The sequence below is a fragment of the Mytilus californianus genome, unplaced genomic scaffold, assembly GCF_021869535.1.
Source record: "Mytilus californianus isolate M0D057914Y unplaced genomic scaffold, xbMytCali1.0.p SCAF_1, whole genome shotgun sequence".
Taxonomy (NCBI): Eukaryota; Metazoa; Mollusca; class Bivalvia; order Mytilida; family Mytilidae; genus Mytilus; species Mytilus californianus.
Window position 1 is genome coordinate 99,307,382 of NW_026262581.1, and position 18,150 is coordinate 99,325,531.

The 18,150-nt window shown below is 30.8% G+C and overlaps 1 protein-coding gene and 1 long non-coding RNA gene across 3 annotated transcripts in view; both read left to right on the forward strand.

Annotated features, from left to right (window-relative positions):
* Positions 1-18,150, forward strand: part of LOC127727649 (uncharacterized) — a 34,717-nt gene that overhangs the window by 11,951 nt on the left and 4,616 nt on the right. The window lies entirely within an intron of this gene.
* On the forward strand, positions 4-17,543 carry LOC127727295 (transmembrane prolyl 4-hydroxylase-like). Of its 2 annotated transcripts, none has more exons than XM_052234756.1 (10): positions 4-165; positions 2,274-2,355; positions 2,795-2,949; positions 4,859-4,920; positions 6,911-6,945; positions 7,595-7,760; positions 8,489-8,543; positions 9,029-9,141; positions 9,607-9,697; positions 10,956-17,543. In XM_052234756.1, the coding sequence occupies exons 1-10, from the start codon at positions 4-6 to the stop codon at positions 11,259-11,261; spliced, it is 1,227 nt and encodes a 408-aa protein (XP_052090716.1). In that variant the 3' UTR covers positions 11,262-17,543. The 2 variants fall into 2 exon arrangements, with proteins under 2 accessions (XP_052090716.1, XP_052090717.1); XM_052234757.1 differs by lacking the exon at positions 4-165 and adding an exon at positions 854-952.

The following is an 18,150-nucleotide window of genomic DNA, read 5'->3' on the forward strand; positions in this document are numbered from 1 at the left end:
AGGATGCAGACGTTTCTACTTTCAGTTTTAATATTCACCAATTATTTCGAAATTTATGATTATAGTTCCACTGAAAATGAAAAGCAGTATTGCTTAACGCTAAATAATGAAGTTAAATGCGAAAACTTGTCAAATATAAAACTGTCTAGACTTGACGGCCTCGAGGTACTGTTAAATATGTTAGCATAAAAAGGGGGAGTGGTCACCTTACTCAACATGATCAAAAGGTTGCATGCTGGAAGTAAATAAAAAAAAACAAGCCCCTATGGTATCCGTTAATTGTTGACATGAACTTCTCCACAATAGGAATAATTTTGTATCATATGTCCTTTACCATGATGAATTTAGTTATAATAATGACTATACACCAATCTCGAGTTGTTTTTTATGAACGAATAGGGCTCTTCACGGTTAGTTCGGCCATATTGGATAGAGGGCAAATTTTTTTTGAAAGAGGTGGAAATAGTATGAAAGTATAGGAAATCCTATGCATGTTTCCAAGCAACTGCTCTGTTTTAATGTGGTTTTCCCGAATTTTTCACACCATTTTTACCTCCATTATGAAAATCTGCCCCCTATCCAATATGGCCGAACTAACCATGAAGAGCCCTATTACTCAGGTTGACCTGAAGTCAATCAGCATCAATTAAGTCATTGAACCATTGATTCTGTACATAGTAATAGAAGCATTGTGACGTAGGAAATGTACTGGGAAAAGCATGAATTCGAAAGTCTTCAATTTGGTTTAATAGTGTCTAGAGCTGTTTTTCTGAGTTGGTTATCCATCAGAAAACCAGCTCTAAATTAAGTAGGGGGACTGGAGTTCTGCTTTAAATACAATTAAATCCTAAGACTTGAAATTTCCAAGTTCGTGGTTGATTTCGAACATAAGAGATTGTGACAAGCGGAGCCTTGAAATCCATCACCACTACAAACTAAAAACCTAAAACAGGTATTAAAAGGAGTGAAAATGACACATTAGCACAAATATACTCATTAAAAACTATATAATATTAGAAATACACTTTTTTGACATAAAGAGATGCAGTAAGTGACCTCTTGTGCTGAAAATCCTCCATTAAAATGGTGAAAAGTTATCAGGTATGAATCCCTATTGAGATTTGGAATTCACAGCTGTTTTCTTTGATTTAATAGTGGCATCTGTAATGGATTTGCCAGTTCCAGCTGAAATCAAAGTCCTATAGTTGTACAAAACTATCCAGAGCTCACAGCTGATTTTGATACAACAAAACTAAACAAATTTCTTTCTTTCATGACTCTATGCAATTTTTTCTTAATGGGATATTATTTTAGAAAATTATCTCTTTAATGTCAATATGCAGTATGTAACAGGACTATACACATTTCCTCAAGGTTTGCAAGCAACTTATGAAACCTTTTTATCCACAGGTCTTTTCAGACTTGTAAAATAGTATACTGTTCTAATTCACATGGACCTATCTTACTTGAATATATTGTTACTGTCTCTATACACATGGACTTAGCTTACTTGTAGAGTATGTTACTGTCCTAAACCATATGGACTTGGTTTAACTCAACAGGAGCCATCTCCAAAAGCTAAGCTTTAACAGTACTGTCGTTTGTTTCTTCACAAACTCCTTTTGCTAAATTTGCCTCTTATTTTAGTTACTTACTGGACTTCAGTTGCTCAGAGCTTCATCAACACTACAACTGCATCAGTTTTATATGTCAATTTCTTCTGTTATCTTTATATTCACATTTGTAATGACTTTCATATCAGCTACCCTACCTAATGTATTGTAATTATACTATAGCCTAAGTTATCATAGAATATTGCATGACGGGATTAAATCATTTGAGTACCAAGCAAAAGTGATGACACCTCAGCCTGGTCATATAAGTCTTTAATCATATATTAATAACTAAGTAGTAAGCCATGACAACATGTCAGGTTGTTCTGGCACTCTATATTGTGTAAAAACAATGTTTTGAAAAACAAATTCTAAAAGTGAAATAATGGGCAAAGTGAGATAAATTGGGAGATATTTTCTCCATTGCTGGATTTTTGACTCTCATATCATGAGACTGGTCTTCAGAGGAAGATTGCCAAAATTGCTTAAAACAATTTGGTTATTTTTCTTGGAAGACCGTGTTTAATATATTGGGAGGTTCCATGTCTTGAGAATTTACACCTATAAGTATATTTTAAGTAGTTTGTAAAGGTCTTATTATGATATTATGAATACATTTGTGTGACATTACATAACTTATTAATATTTGGTACTTTTCAGTCAGGTCATATACAGAGCATCAAAACTGAAGATGGAAGAAAACTAGAAATGAAAACCCTAAGTCTGACGCCTTTGATATTAGGTAATAAATTTACAAGGTTTATTATGAATTCATATTACTGCAACTATAGATTTGGCAGTTGTTTTCCCCTCCATGTATATCTATGAAAGGAGATGTGGGGTATATGTCAATAAGACAGCAACCCAATAACATAAGTAACAGTAAATACATCCAGAGGGCAACATACAGTCGTCAAACAATACAATATGTCAAGCTCTTTTAAAATTGTCCTAAATCTCTTAAAGTAGTGAAAAAATTAAACACAAAAAAAAAACACAAAAAGGGGCTATAGATGTATAAGTTTATTGGTGGTTGGATTTTTTTAGTATGTTTTATTATCTTAAATCATTTGGTAATCCAAATGTCTTTGCCAATTCTTTATTAAAAATTGTCCTAACAATCATTGGAAGATTGTGTTAACCTTTAATAACATTGTCTTTTATTCTTAAATTATTTACAGAAATTTCAAATTTTCTCACCAAAAAGGAATGCAAACATCTGAAAGAAATGGCAACAGAAGAAGGCTTGCAGTCTAGCGAAACACATAACTGGGACAAAAGTAACAGATTTATCTTACAAGATAAAGACAATGACAAAAGACTTAGTCTAGAGGAGGTACATGTTGTATACTAAACATTTAATATAAAAATAAGAAGGCGCGGTAAGATGGCAAATATGACAAATGTCTGCAAGATTACCAAAAAAACAAGAGTGAAAACATCTAAAGGCCATAGCCTTCAATGATGATTAAAGCCCATAGCGCAGAGTATTAAAGTTATAAAAGGCCGCATGAATAGCAAAAAAGTGAAAACACAACTAACTGCTTAATATTAGTGATTAACATTAATCAAATACAATGGGTACAAAAAGTATACACCTATGAAAAACAAATGTTGGACTACAATCTCATTACTTAAGTCAGGCACTAAAAGTGTGTTGAGGTTAAGCATATAGGTTGTTTTCTTTATTTACCAATTACTAATGTGAAGTAGTGTTTTTGACTACTTTATGAGACTTTAAACAAATCTTTACAATTAGGATGTCTGATTAATATGATACTTCATTACAAAAATATTTCTAATAAGAATCATTTCAAACTTAATGACAGAAACATGGATAGGCTTTACCTGTTTTAGAATAACATGCCATGAAAGATACCTGTTTTAGAATAACATGCCATGAAAGATACCTGTTTTAGAATAACATGCTATGAAAGAAGAAAATCTGAGCCAGATATCCTTAATTTTCATTAATGTTTTAGTTTAAAATGGCCTTATATGGAGTTTTGCTTTCTCCCATCCTTCACGTGTTGTGAATTTTTAATCAAGATTTATAACAAAGATATCCATACTTTGATTGATAAGAGCTTTCTTGTTCTTTAGCCTATTACTGACAATTTTAGAACCTTTGGTCTTAAAAAGAATCATTCCAAGTAGTTATTCTTAATTTTTTTTATAAAGATTTCTGAAGATATTGATCTCCTGTTTTTAGTCCCCTACCAACGAAGTCGAATGGGACTTTAGGTTTGCACTCTGTCCGTCTGTCTGTCCGTCCATCCGTCAGTCCAGCAAATCAGTTTTCCAGACTTTTTTTCTTCATGCTTGAAGATATTGATTTGATATTTTGTGTATTGTTTTATCATGACAAGTTACAGGTCAAGTTCGATTTTCACGATTTTAGCTTTTCTCCTTGTTCGGTTAAAGCCCTTTCCCTAGAATTAAATTTTTGATGAAATACTTATTAATTACTAGATTTCTGTTCAAAGGGAAATTACTCATTTTTTAACTTTCCCTACTAGTTTTTATTAAATTGTACTGTGTCAAATAATATGATTTGAAACCATGGATAGGTGCCTTGGTTTTTAATCATCTTTTTATTTTGTACCGGAATTTAATAAGAGTTAATTGCCCTTGGACTAATAAAATTTCATGTGGACTACAATTGTTATTGGCCTTATTCTAGTATTGTAATGTATGTCTCACATATATTTTTTGAGTGAGTTAAGATGTGAAATAGAGTAAAAAGCTATTTTAGTAATACATAAAAAGGATAAAAGGAATTGCCAGAAATATTGGACAGTACAAAAAACCACATGAACGAACAACATTGCACTACTAGAAAAAAATTAGATGTACAAACAAAGACAAAAAACAACAAGAAAGTCATGATGACTAATATGCTCACTACTACATGCTGTTTTTAAAGTTAGCCACGGCTGTTGGTTGAACTTTACAACTAAAATATATTATAATTTTCATTTACATTTACATTTACGTTTAAACATTTAAACATTTAAACATAAGAGATTTTAGAATATAAGACCCAGTAGGTAAGCTATATGAGGAACAAAATACAAGTGTGTTCAGTTGTTTTTTCCGAGTCTGATATATATATTATACATCTCTTGCAATTCTAACTTTAATAAGTACATGTATAGCAAATCTAGCTTTTAACTGTTTTTCCTTTTTCGGTTGAATTCACAGAATAATTTACACTTTAGTAAATATTTTCATTCTGTTTACAGATGAAGTTAACATTGATGGGTGGTTTTGATGTACACTTAAATAAAGAAGACATCTTACAAATGTAAGTAGAAAAAATCAATACTAGCATTTTATGGATGGATCCATGACATCACTCTTTGCATTAATAGTTAACCACAGCCAAAAAAGTCCATATGCAAAAATTTTGGTATTTTTTTCATTCTTTTGGAATTCTGTATCCAAATATTTTAAAGATTTTATGTCAATTTCAAAATCAGTAGGGGTTTTCCATTTCTCAAAAGTTATAATAACTTATATCATTTGGACATCAATTCTTATTATGCAAAAATACTGTCAAATTCTTATTATGCAAAAATACTGTCAAATTCTTATTATGCAAAAATACTGTCAAATTCTTATTATGCAAAAATACTGTCAAATTCTTATTATGCAAAAATACTGCCAAATTATTATTATGCAAAAATACTGTCAAATTATTATTATGCAAAAATACTGTCAAATTATTATTATGCAAAAATACTGTCAAATTATTATTATGCAAAAATACTGTCAAACGCCAAGGAAAATTGAAAAAGTAGGAAGTCCATAAAACCTGACAAAATCAAACTCTTAACTGTATCAACCAACAAGACTAAGACTTAACTGTATCAACCAACAAGACTAAGACTTAGATGTATCAACCAACAAGAACAAGACTAAACGGTATCAACCAACAAGACTAAGACTTAACAACAACAAGACTAAGACTTAACTGTATCAACCAACAAGACTAAGCCTTAACTGTATCAACCAACAAGACTAAGACTCAACTGTATCAACCAACAAGGCTTAGACTTAACTGTATCAACCAACAAGACTTAGACTTAACTGTATCAACCAACAAGACTAAGACTCAACTGTATCAACCAACAAGAACAAGACTCAACTGTATCAACCAACAAGACTAAGACTAAACTGTATCAACCAACAAGAACAAGACTCAACTGTATCAACCAACAAGACTAAGACTCAACTGTATCAACCAACAAGGCTTAGACTTAACTGTATCAACCAACAAGACTTAGACTTAACTGTATCAACCAACAAGACTAAGACTCAACTGTATCAACCAACAAGACTTAGACTTAACTGTATCAACCAACAAGACTAAGACTAAACTGTATCAACCAACAAGACTTAGACTTAACTGTATCAACCAACAAGACTAAGACTTAACTGTATCAACCAACAAGACTAAGCCTTAACTGTATCAACCAACAAGACTTAGACTTAACTGTATCAACCAACAAGACTTAGCCTTAACTGTATCAACCAACAAGACTAAGACTGAACTGTATCAACCAACAAGACTTAGACTTAACTGTATCAACCAACAAGACTTAGACTTAACTGTATCAACCAACAAGACTAAGACTTAACTGTATCAACCAACAAGACTAAGACTTAACTGTACTAAGCCTTAACTGTATCAACCAACAAGACTAAGCCTTAACTGTATCAACCAACAAGACTAAGACTTAACTGTATCAACCAACAAGACTAAGACTAAACTGTATCAACCAACAAGACTAAGACTTAACTGTATCAACCAACAAGACTAAGACTTAACTGTATCAACCAACAAGACTTAGACTTAACTGTATCAACCAACAAGACTAAGACTTAACTGTATCAACCAACAAGAACAAGACTGAACTGTATCAACCAACAAGACTTAGACTTAACTGTATCAACCAACAAGACTAAGACTTAACTGTATCAACCAACAAGACTAAGCCTTAACTGTATCAACCAACAAGACTAAGACTAAACTGTATCAACCAACAAGACTAAGACTTAACTGTATCAACCAACAAGACTAAGACTAAACTGTATCAACCAACAAGACTTAGACTTAACTGTATCAACCAACAAGACTAAGACTATACATTTTGAATTGACAAAACTCATTATTTAGTTTTTTTTATTATCACAGGTCTAAATTTTAAATCAACGTTTTTTCTCACTACAGCCGTTATCTTTTGAATCAATTTTGATCTGTAACTTGACTGTAAATAATTTTTTAATTACAGGTACAAAGAAATAAAGATAGACAAGGACAATGATGGTTTGTAAATATATAGAATAACTATTATACATTGTCTGAAAATTTGAAATGTATTTGCACAAGGCTGTAAAACAGGTAGAATGTGAAGTTCATTATTTAGATGATAACTATAAGGCTTGTAATTTTGTCATCCATGATATAATTCATAAATTTCATTAAAAAGGAAGTTTCGGAAACTAAACAACATTTACATCATGTGTCTCCAGATCTTTCTTACATCATCTCAGAATTAACTATGAGAAACTGCATTGAACATTGTATGATACTTGACCCATAGATTTTCTTTTTTGATTTCCTTGTGATGTTTATAAAAGCAAACATGTTTAAAGTTATTAGTTTTTTATTAATGATAAAAAAAAAGAAGCTCTAGTGAATTCTATTACATTTTTATTCAATTCATTGGGTGGATTGGGTTTGGAATTACATTGTTTAGTGTTTTCTAATTGTCCAATGATATTCTTTTCAGCTGGAAAGATTTCATCATTAATACACATACCGGTACTGTTACAATATTTTGTAGCCGTCAGAACTGTACTCAATATACTTTTTTTTCATAAATGAATATAAAAATATTTTTAATAATTTTTTTAAGTTGGGTATATATTTTTTTTCCCTTTCCAAATGATATTATTTTACTTTTCTTTTATAGAATACATAACACAATCGGAAATGTCAAGCTTTTCCCCAAAGCATTTTGAGCTTTATTTGAATACCTTTTTAAAGACACATCCAGAGAAACATTCCCGTTACAGTAGACAAGTATGGCTTAAACCAGATACCTCTGATGATGAAGTGTTTAACAGAATTATAAACAGGTAAGACTCCCAATAAATTCATGCATCAGTTGACATTCAATTAAGTGGGGTTGGAAATAGTGTGTTTAATAAAAAGCTTTGCAATAACTCCATAATACAAATTAACCTGCAGAGCAGAACTGCTAGTAGAATATAAAACCAAGATATTATTCTTTAAAAGCATTGTCATAAATTGTTTGTTTTTTTATTATTATTCATTTTGAAGTTAACTGGAGGATTATGAGGGCTGATAAATGGCAATGGGCCCTTGAATTTGAGAGCTGATAGCATTATAGTTGTGTTTCTGATTATTATTACAGAGTTAGTAAATCGATATTAAGATGATTCAAACTGCCGTTTAGTCATATCAGTTATATGGAAGATATATAATTTGGTTTCAGGGTTTATATAAGTCAGCTATACCGTGTGATGCGTTTTCAGATTCATCACTCAATAACTTCCTGTTTACCGAACACTACAACATTTTACACATAACATCCAAGTTGTTAGAATATGTGATACAATATGTATATAATTATGACATATAAAATTGGAAATGTGTCAAAGAGACAACAACCCGTCCAAAGTGCAGAAAACAGCCCAAGGCCACCAATGGGTCTTCAAAACAGCGAGAAAATCCCATATATTTTCCATATAATCCTAAGTGTATACATTCTTTTCATTTGTTACATACAATTTACAAACCAAATGGAAACTGTCATCCACAGTCACAATGTTTTATATTTCAGAGCCTCTACTTTGGTTGATTTACCTGTTGAGTTATTGAAACTAAGTGATTTCCAGGTAAGATATAAGATTCTCTGTTACCCTCAGTTTAATTATAAATGTTTAAGATAGGTGTTCAATTCATACAAGTGCTGATCTTTTATTGGCTGAAGGTCGAATCGTTTTCTTGTCATTAGTTCCCAATTTGTATGAAAACAACCCAAGATTATAGAATTATTAGCTCCGCCCACCTAATATATCAACACCATTTTAACACATTGTTTCTGTACTATGTACAAACAGCTATGTTTTAAAAACTCAAAAATATACTTGATATACTTAAATTTAAACATCATAAAACTATATATGGTGACATGAAAGATAAAATAATTGTTTTGCCCTGCGGAAAGCACAAAATGATATTAATGGAAATATATAACGTTTTAGAATAATAACTGTGAAAGCTGTTTTGATTTTAGTTCAACATGGACAAAACGCCTGTAATACATCTTTCATTGTAGTTTCATGCTATTCTACATATATTTTTTTAATTATAATTTTAGGTTGTGAACTATGACATAAAAGGTCATTATCATGCACATTGGGATTCGTCTGGGCTAGACAAAGCAACACCATGTTGCGATAAAGTTAGAAAGAATAATTGTAGAATTTGCAGGTAAAGGCTCTCTAAATTATAGGGACAAACTTGAGCTTTAATCTACTTAAATTTTTCTTGCTTTAAACAAAAAATATGTTTAAATACCCCAAAGCATTCTAGTAGTTCAACAGAAACAACTTGTTGTGAATAAGGTTGATGAAATTGATAGATTCTTATTTTCAATGTCCAGTGGCAAATATTTCATGCATATTAACAAATACACAATAAATCCAATAGTTAGGTTCTACAAATTGAGTTGAAAGAGAGAGTATGTTTGAAAGGGTCTGAATTTTTTCTTGTAATAGACAATTGATGAACCTTTGAAAGATTTGACATGCAGAGAGCATGGCATTTTCTCTATTCAAAGCTTCAGATTTTACTTTTTAGATGAAATTTGATTTATGTAACTATTACCATGGATAATTTATTTTTTAAATGAAATTTGACATATGTAACTATTTTTTATGGATAATTTATTTTTAGATACATGACAATATTTTTCTATCTGAATGATGTCGAAGATGGTGGTGGCACAGCTTTCCCTGTTGCAAACAATGATACAGTTGATATAGGGGTAGATTCTTTATGTATTTTTTATAGCTTTTCTATTTTTAATACTAAATGTCATTTTACATTTGAACTTTGTTGCATTGGGCTATGTGTTGTGTCAATAACTCAACTATTTTTTTTAATCCTGATAAAATTCTTATTTGTTCTATCAGTATGCAATACTTCTTTGATTAAAAAAAAAAAAAAAAAAAAGAAGTCATTAGAATTGGAAAGGCAGCTTTAAATTTGGTGAGGTAAAAAAATTCTGGAAAAGATTTATAAGTGTGCAAATACAAAAAGGCTTATTTTTAAAAAGATTCTTTTGATCAGCAACTCCCAAGAGATATTCATTTTGATCTCCAGCATCATTCAAAATAAACTAATGTTACAATTTCATTTTTGAATGAAGCCCATGCCCCTGTTTTATTGAAATTAGAACATGTTTTTGTTTACAATACAAAAGAAATCCAGTAAAAAATAGAATTTGTTTCACCTCAGTATTTTGTCAAGAATTTATTTCATTTTATTTGTCAACATTATTATCTGATTTATTAGTCCCCTACTGATGAAGGCGAAGGGGACTTTAGGTTTGCACTCTGTCCGTCTGTCCATCTGTCAGTCTGGCAAATCAGTTTTCCACACTTTTTTTCTTTGTGCTTGAAGATATTGATTTGATATTTGGTTTATTGTTTTATCATGACAAGTTACAGGTCAAGTTCAATTTTCACGATTTTAGCTTTTCTCTTTGTTCAGTTAAAGCCCTTTCCCTGGAATTAAATTTTTGATGAAATACTTATTAATTAGTAGATTTCTGTTCAAAAGGAAATAACTCGTTTAAAAAAAAACAAAATTTAAAAGACAAAATGACATTTTGGATTTTTTTCCTTGTCTTTGGTAAATTGTTTGAAGAATTTAGTGGAAGTTTGTTTGTCATTCTTGAAGATATTGATTTGATAATTAGTATATAGTTTTATCATGACAATTTACAGATCAAGTTGGAATTTTGTTACAGTCTGATGATTTTGTACAGAGTTATGGTCTTTGGACATAGAAAATTCACTTAAATAATCAGTTTTCAACAGTTTTTTTCGTCATGCTTGAAGATTTTGACTTGATATTTTTATGCAGTTTACACCATGACAAGTTATAGATCAAGTTAGAATTTCGTTCCATTACAATGAATTTTCAACCAGTAGGAGACTATGTATTGCCATGCAATACTCACAGAATGCTTGTTTATAGTAAATTAGATATTATTTTTCAAATTTAAGTTATTTTTCCAGGAAATTACCAAGCAAGCATTGTATAACCTAAATGAAAAATGTGGATCACCAGGACTGAAAGTGACAGCTGAAAAAGGAAAGGCAATAATCTGGTACAATCATTTTGTTGATCCAAAATCTGGGTGGTTAGGAGAAAAGGATGAACATACTTACCATGGAGGATGTCCTGTGAAGAAAGGTGAAAAATGGGTGGCTAATTTCTGGATCAAAGTCACAGATGATAAACAGGATGATCTGGCTAAAATGCACAAGTATCAGCAGTTTTTATCAAAGAAAAAGAAGAAAAAAGGAAAAGATGAATTGTAATATTGTCAGATATTTTGGTCATCAGTTTTTGGGGTTATCAATCATTCTATTTACTTTAAGATTTTAGGTCAGTTATATGATCCCACCGTAAGTGTTTCCTTTTTTTCTTTCTTTTGTTGGTTTGTCAGGTTTGGTTTAAGGTAATTTACCATGAAGTTGTGGTCACAGCAACTTTAAACTTTAAACTTTGTACACATGTTGATTATGATATAGACTTTTAAAGATACCTGTACATGCCAAATAAGGATTTTGATCGATTTTCACAGTTGGCTCAACATGGAAATGTGATAATGCACGTGGGGCATTGTGTTCTATGGAAAAACATTCTTTAAACAACATTCAGAATTACTAAACATGAAATGAAAATTAATTTAGTAAGTGCTTTATGAAATTATCTTGATTTTTTTGTTTCAAACTCAAAACATACATTATTTTAGATTATCTTTACATACTAGATTGTGCAGTAAACCAGTTATATGATTTTTCTTCAATCAGGTTTATGTTTAAATAATTTTGGAATCTAACAGCATGCATAAATTCAGGCAATGTTATGGATTTTATAATAAATACTGCTAATAATGTAAAGCAAAATTTTATAACAACCTGTATTGTTCAAAGTAATACATAATTCATTCTTTGACAGTCATAATTTGCTCATGAAGGTAAAAAATTAATTTTTGCTCAACATAGATATCTGCAATTGTCATTTTATGAAATGGATATTTTCTTCAAGATTTATTATTTTAGTTACTTGTAGATGATTTTTCAAAATATGATGACTTTCTTTTATAAACATAAGTGCCTTTCTTGTGTATGATATATGTATTTATTTTCAGAAGATAGTTTTATCCCAAATAATTTTTAAGATCTACTATATGGATATAAGTTACTATGAAACACATTTTATTGAAGCAAAGATCTACTATATGGACCTAGGTTACTAATACAACACATTTGATTGAAGCTTTCATTTACTGTATCATTTTTATAAGCCAGTTAAATGCATTTAAAGTTTTATTAAGTATTTAAATGCAGTACTGGTGTATCATTCATTTGATTTTGTAGAGCATTGGATGATGCAGACTTGTACCACTGGTAGTGTATCTACTAAACATAACTAGGTCACTGTGTCTTACTCTCCATATATACTGGCTCTTATTTGGTAAGATAAAATACCATGTGACCTACATTTGATACATTACTTATACCCACATATTTTAAGAAAAAAATTAATATGTTGCCGTATTATCAATGGACGTACATGTATATGCAAAACTTGTAGTATGGTTATAAAACATCTAGTCATAACATTAATCACATAAAGTGCAATAGAAATCTAGTTGAAATCCAGATATGCCTGTTTATTTTTGTTAGGTACCATTTCTTTTCTTAGATAGTTATTGGAACAGTTCTGAAATGTTTATGCCTACTAAGTCTACATATTTCTTAAATTTTTATATACAGAGTCAGTTGGGGGCCAACCCATGTTTTTTCCTGTACAGAGTCTGTTGGGGGTCAGCTCATGTTTTTTCCTGTACAGAGTCTGTTGGGGGTCAGCACATGTTTTTTCCTGTACAGGGTCTGTTAAGGGCCAACTCATGTTTTTTTGTGAACATGGGCCAATCAATCTTTTTCTCATTTGTTTTTGATTACTGAAAGCTTTATACTAAAATAATTTTGTTTTCACAAAAGTTCATTTGAACCTCTCCCTTGATATGTAAATCCTATGATTTTAAAAAGTATCCTGTGGCTGAAATTGAAATTCTATAATTGTAAGTATATATATGATATGTACATAACATGCTTAACCCTGCCACATTATGTATGTGCCTGTCCCAAGTCAGGAGCCTGTAATTCAGTGGTTGTTGTTTGTTCCTTTATATAATACTTGTTTTTCTTTTGATTTTTTTGTACATTAATCAGGCCATTGGTTTTTCTTTTGATTTACGTTTTGTTATGGTGGGGCCTTTCATAGCTGGCGATGCTGTATGGATATTATCATTGTTTATCGCTGTACAGTGACTTATAATTGCTGACATCTACATCATTTGGTCTCTGGTGGATAGTTGTCACATTAGTAATCATACCATATATCCTTATTTTATACTGATTAGTATTCTAAAAGTAAAAAGGTGAAGCTGCTTCACACCCCAGGCAAAAATGTAAATTGTTCGATTTTTTAATTAGAAATTATCAACTATACATCAATACAAGTAAGTTACTTAAAGTATTAAAATTATTTATTCTGCAAAGGAATCATAAGTGAAAGTTTTGTCCATTTCTTATAGCAAATTCAGGAAGAAGTAGGGGTATGTTGTTGTTGTCTGTAGACACAATGTATTTTCACAATAACTTGATATAATTTATATGTGACAGAACTTTATCAGATTTAATATGTTTCTTTGCACAAAATTTAGCCTTTTTTTTTAAGATTTTGGAGTGTATGCTTCAACTGTTTCTGAAAATGGTCTAAAGGAGACAAAAACAGTGTTTTCATTAGTACATATTTTTGTATTGAAATGAAATTTTTACTTTCCATCAAATGTTGATGCATTTCCCCCTTATATTCTCTATAAAATTCTCTTACCTTGTGTATGTTGAAAGTTTACATGTAACCTGTAAAAGTTTTAGATATAGGGTAGATCCCAAATTTTTCACCTTGTTATATTTTGTTTGATTTTAATACAATTTTTCCCTTTTTGTGAAATTTCTGCCTGTTTTTTTTCAGTCAGGTATCTGCCATTTTATATTATATGTCCAAGCTTAAAGAGACAGGGAAAACACATTAAAAATTGCTGTTGTTTCGTGTTGTACTTTGAAAAGTTTTTTTATAATTTGAATGTTGATCAGGGTAAATCGGATATTTTTGTTTATGTTTTGTACTTGTTAACCACAATCATGGTACAGTTGAATTGTTATTGTATTGTCTTGTTGTCTACTTTTTTGTAATTTTAGATATGGTAATTTTAAGATGTCAGGCTCATCTTGATTATGAGCTGTCCTTAAAGGTTTTTATGATATGAATATATTTTTTTTTTTCAAATTGAAGAATATTATATTAATATTTAATAAAATGCTTCGCTGGGGCGCAGCTTGATACGACCGCAGAGGTCGAACCCTGAACAGTTGGGGCAAGTATGGACACAACATTCAAGCTTGATACAGCTCTGAATTTGGATTGTTATTAAATATTTGACACAGCATAGGTTTCTGACACAGAAAGTATGTGGTCTAAGAACTTGAATTTTTTTAATTTACCTATTATGGTCCAATGTCCAAAATCAAAATACATGGTTAGATTCAGCATATCAAAGAACTCCATATATTCAATTTTTGTTAAAATCAAACAAAGTTTAATTTTGGACCCCAACTTGGACAAACTTGAAAACTGGGCCCATAATCAAAAATCTAAACACATGTTTAGATTCAGCATATCAAAGAACCCCAAGAATTCAATTTTTGCTAAAATCAAACTAAGTTTAATTTTGGACCCTTTGGACCTCAATGAAGACCAATTTAAAAAACGGGACCTAAAATTAAAAATCTAAATACACGGTTAGATTTGGAATATCAAAGAACCCCAATAATTCAATTTTTGATGAAATCAAACAAAGTTTAATTTTGGACCCTTTTGACCTCAATATGAACCAATTTGATAGCGGGGCCCACAAATAAAAAATCTAAATTCATGGTTAGATTCAGCATATCAAAGAACCCCATATATTCAATTTTTGTTGACATCAAAAAAAGTATAATTTTGGACCCCAACTTGGACCAACTTGAAAACTGGGCCCATAATCAAAAATCTAAACACATGTTTAGATTCAGCATATCAAAGAACCCCAAGAATTCAATTTTTGTTAAAATGAAACTAAGTTTAATTTTGGACCCTTTGGACCTCAATGAAGACCAATTTAAAAAACGGGACCCAAATTAAAAATCTAAAAACACGGTTAGATTTGGCATATCAAAGAACCCCAATAATTCAATTTTCGATGAAATCAAACAAAGTTTAATTTTGGACCCTTTTGACCTCAATATGAACCAATTTGATAGTGGGGCCTACAAATAAAAAATCTAAATACATGGTTAGATTCAGCATATCAAAGAACCTCATATATTCAATTTTTGTTGAAATCAAACAAAGTTTAATTTTGGACCCCAATTTGGACCAACTTGAAAACTGGGCCAAAAACCTAAAATCTAAATACATGTTTAGATTCAGCATATCAAAGAACCCCATATATTCAATTTTTGTTGAAATCAAACAAAGTTTAATTTTGGACCCCAACTTGGAACAACTTGAAAACTGGTCCCATAATCAAAAATCTAAACACATGTTTAGATTCAGCATATCAAAGAACCCCAAAAATTCAATTTTTGTTAAAATCAAACTAAGTTTAATTTTGGACCCTTTGGACCTTAATGTAGACCAATTTAAAAAAAACGGGACCCAAAATTAAAAATCTAAATACACGGTTAGATTTGGCATATCAAAGAACCCCAATAATTAAATTTTTGATGAAATCAAACAAAGTTTAATTTTGGACCCTTTTGACCTCAATATGAACCAATTTGATAGCGGGCCCACAAATAAAAAATCTAAATACATGGTACGATTCAGCATATCAAAGAACCCCATATATTCAATTTTTGTTGAAATCAAACAAAGTTTAATTTTGGACCCCAATTTGGACCAACTTGAAAACTGGGCCAAAAATCAAAAATCTAAATACATGTTTAGATTCAGCATATCAAAGAACCTCATATATTCAATTTTTGCTAAAATCAAACAAAGTTTCATTTTGGACCCTTTGGACATTAATGTAGACCAATTTGAAAACTGGACCCAAAATTAAAAATCTAAATACACTGTTAGATTCGGCATAACAAATAAATAAATGTGATCAAAGATTTTACAAATCTAATGCGCCATACTGTGCAATTAAAGATTACTTCTTGAAATTTTTCAATATTTGAAATTTGAAAAAAAAATAATATTTGAAGAATAATTCTTTTTAATTTCTGAAATCTGAAATGAGAAAAAATTGGCCCCCCACAATTTCTTTTTATCCCCCACCCCCTTTTTCCCCCAAAAAAATTCTTTCCCTCAAGATATGGTCATAATCTCAATTCAAATTTCCAATGGAGTTGGCAACCATAATTACCCATTTAAATTTACCATAGTGCTAACTTAATCTATTTTATAATAGAATTAATAAAAATATAGTGTCAAATCTTTCATATGGATTTTTTTGTAAAAAAAAAAGATGAAAACATTTGCAGATATTTTTACTGGTCTTCCTTTATAAATATGCATTTCTTTAAACATAATTTAAAAGCAGTGTAAGGGAAGTAACCAAAACGTTGTATTTGGATTACCTCCCTTACACTGTTTTAAATTATCTTTATTGTTCATTAACCATTACTTTATACATAATTTAAAAGCAGTGTAAGGGAGATAATTTCAATGATGAATTTGATTTATCTCCCTTACACTGCTTTAAATTATGTTTTGTACTAAAGTATTTGTCCATTAACCAGGACAACCTTGTTTTTCCCCCTTTTTTGCCCCTAATTCCTAAACGGTTTGAGCCATAACCCCCCAAAGCAAATCCTAACAATCCCTTTGTGGTATGGAAACTTGTAGTATAATTTCAGAGAGATCCATACACCGTTCCACAGTTATTGTCTGGAAACTAGAAAATGCTCATTTTTGGCCCCTTTTTGGCCCCTAATTCCTTAACTGTTGGTACCATAACCCCCAAAATCAATCCCAACCTTCCTTTTGTGGTATTTAACCTTATGGTGAAATTTCAAAAAGATCCATTCACTTAAACTAAAGTTAGAGTGCGAAAACCAATATGTATTCGGACGACGACGCCGGACGACGACGACGACGCCGGACGACGACGACGACGACGACGACGACGCCAACGTCATACCAATATACGACCACAAAATTTTTTTGCGGTCGTATAAAAACTAAGAAAGAGAAAAAATACCTGTGATCATTTTATGATTTGTAAAATTATCTGAAATCTTGTTATTTTTCTCTTCTTTTTTTTCATGCCTAAATTTTTATAAGTGACTGCTGATATTTTAGATAGATTTTTACATGCAATGAAGCTATTCTTGTTCTAGTCATAGTGTAGTATTTAAAATATTTTTAAACGTTGTGTAATAACTATGTAAATCAAAAACCAATTTGCATTAGAAATTTTATAAGTTGTTACTTTTACATTTTGTTGTATAGTAAAAATAAATACATTCCTCTCATAACTTATGATTCTCCTTGTTTAATTACTTGGCTAAAGACAATATTATAAATACGTTTTCCAGTCACTGTGCATTCATTCACAATCTGACACTGGGAACTTCTATTTCTAAAAGACTTAAGAAAATGAAACTAAAGTTGGCAGAAATTTTTGTAGGAATTGTTGCCTGGCTTCATATCAGATAAATAAACTCATCATAGATACCAGGGTTGAAATTTTGTACACCAGATGCACGTTTCGTCTACAACAGACTCATCAGTGACGCTTGAATCAAAAAGTTAAAAAAAAGCCAAATAAAGTACAAAGTTGAAGAGCACTGAGGACCCAAAATTCCTAAAGGTTTTATCAATAAACAATACCTCACCTGAATAATAAAGGTGTTTATTATTGGATGATTTTTCAGTGATCTTCTTTATACTGCTGAAGCAATAGCCTATGACGTATAGTTTGAAAGATCACTCTACAAAATCTACTGATTCAGTTGAATAAGATATGACCAAAGTTCCTTGTGGGGTATTTGTAGTGATGCAATATTGCTGCATTCCAGGGACTTCAATAAAAAAAAACTTTGAAAATACAAAGGACATGGCTTTCAAGTGATTCAAACCCAA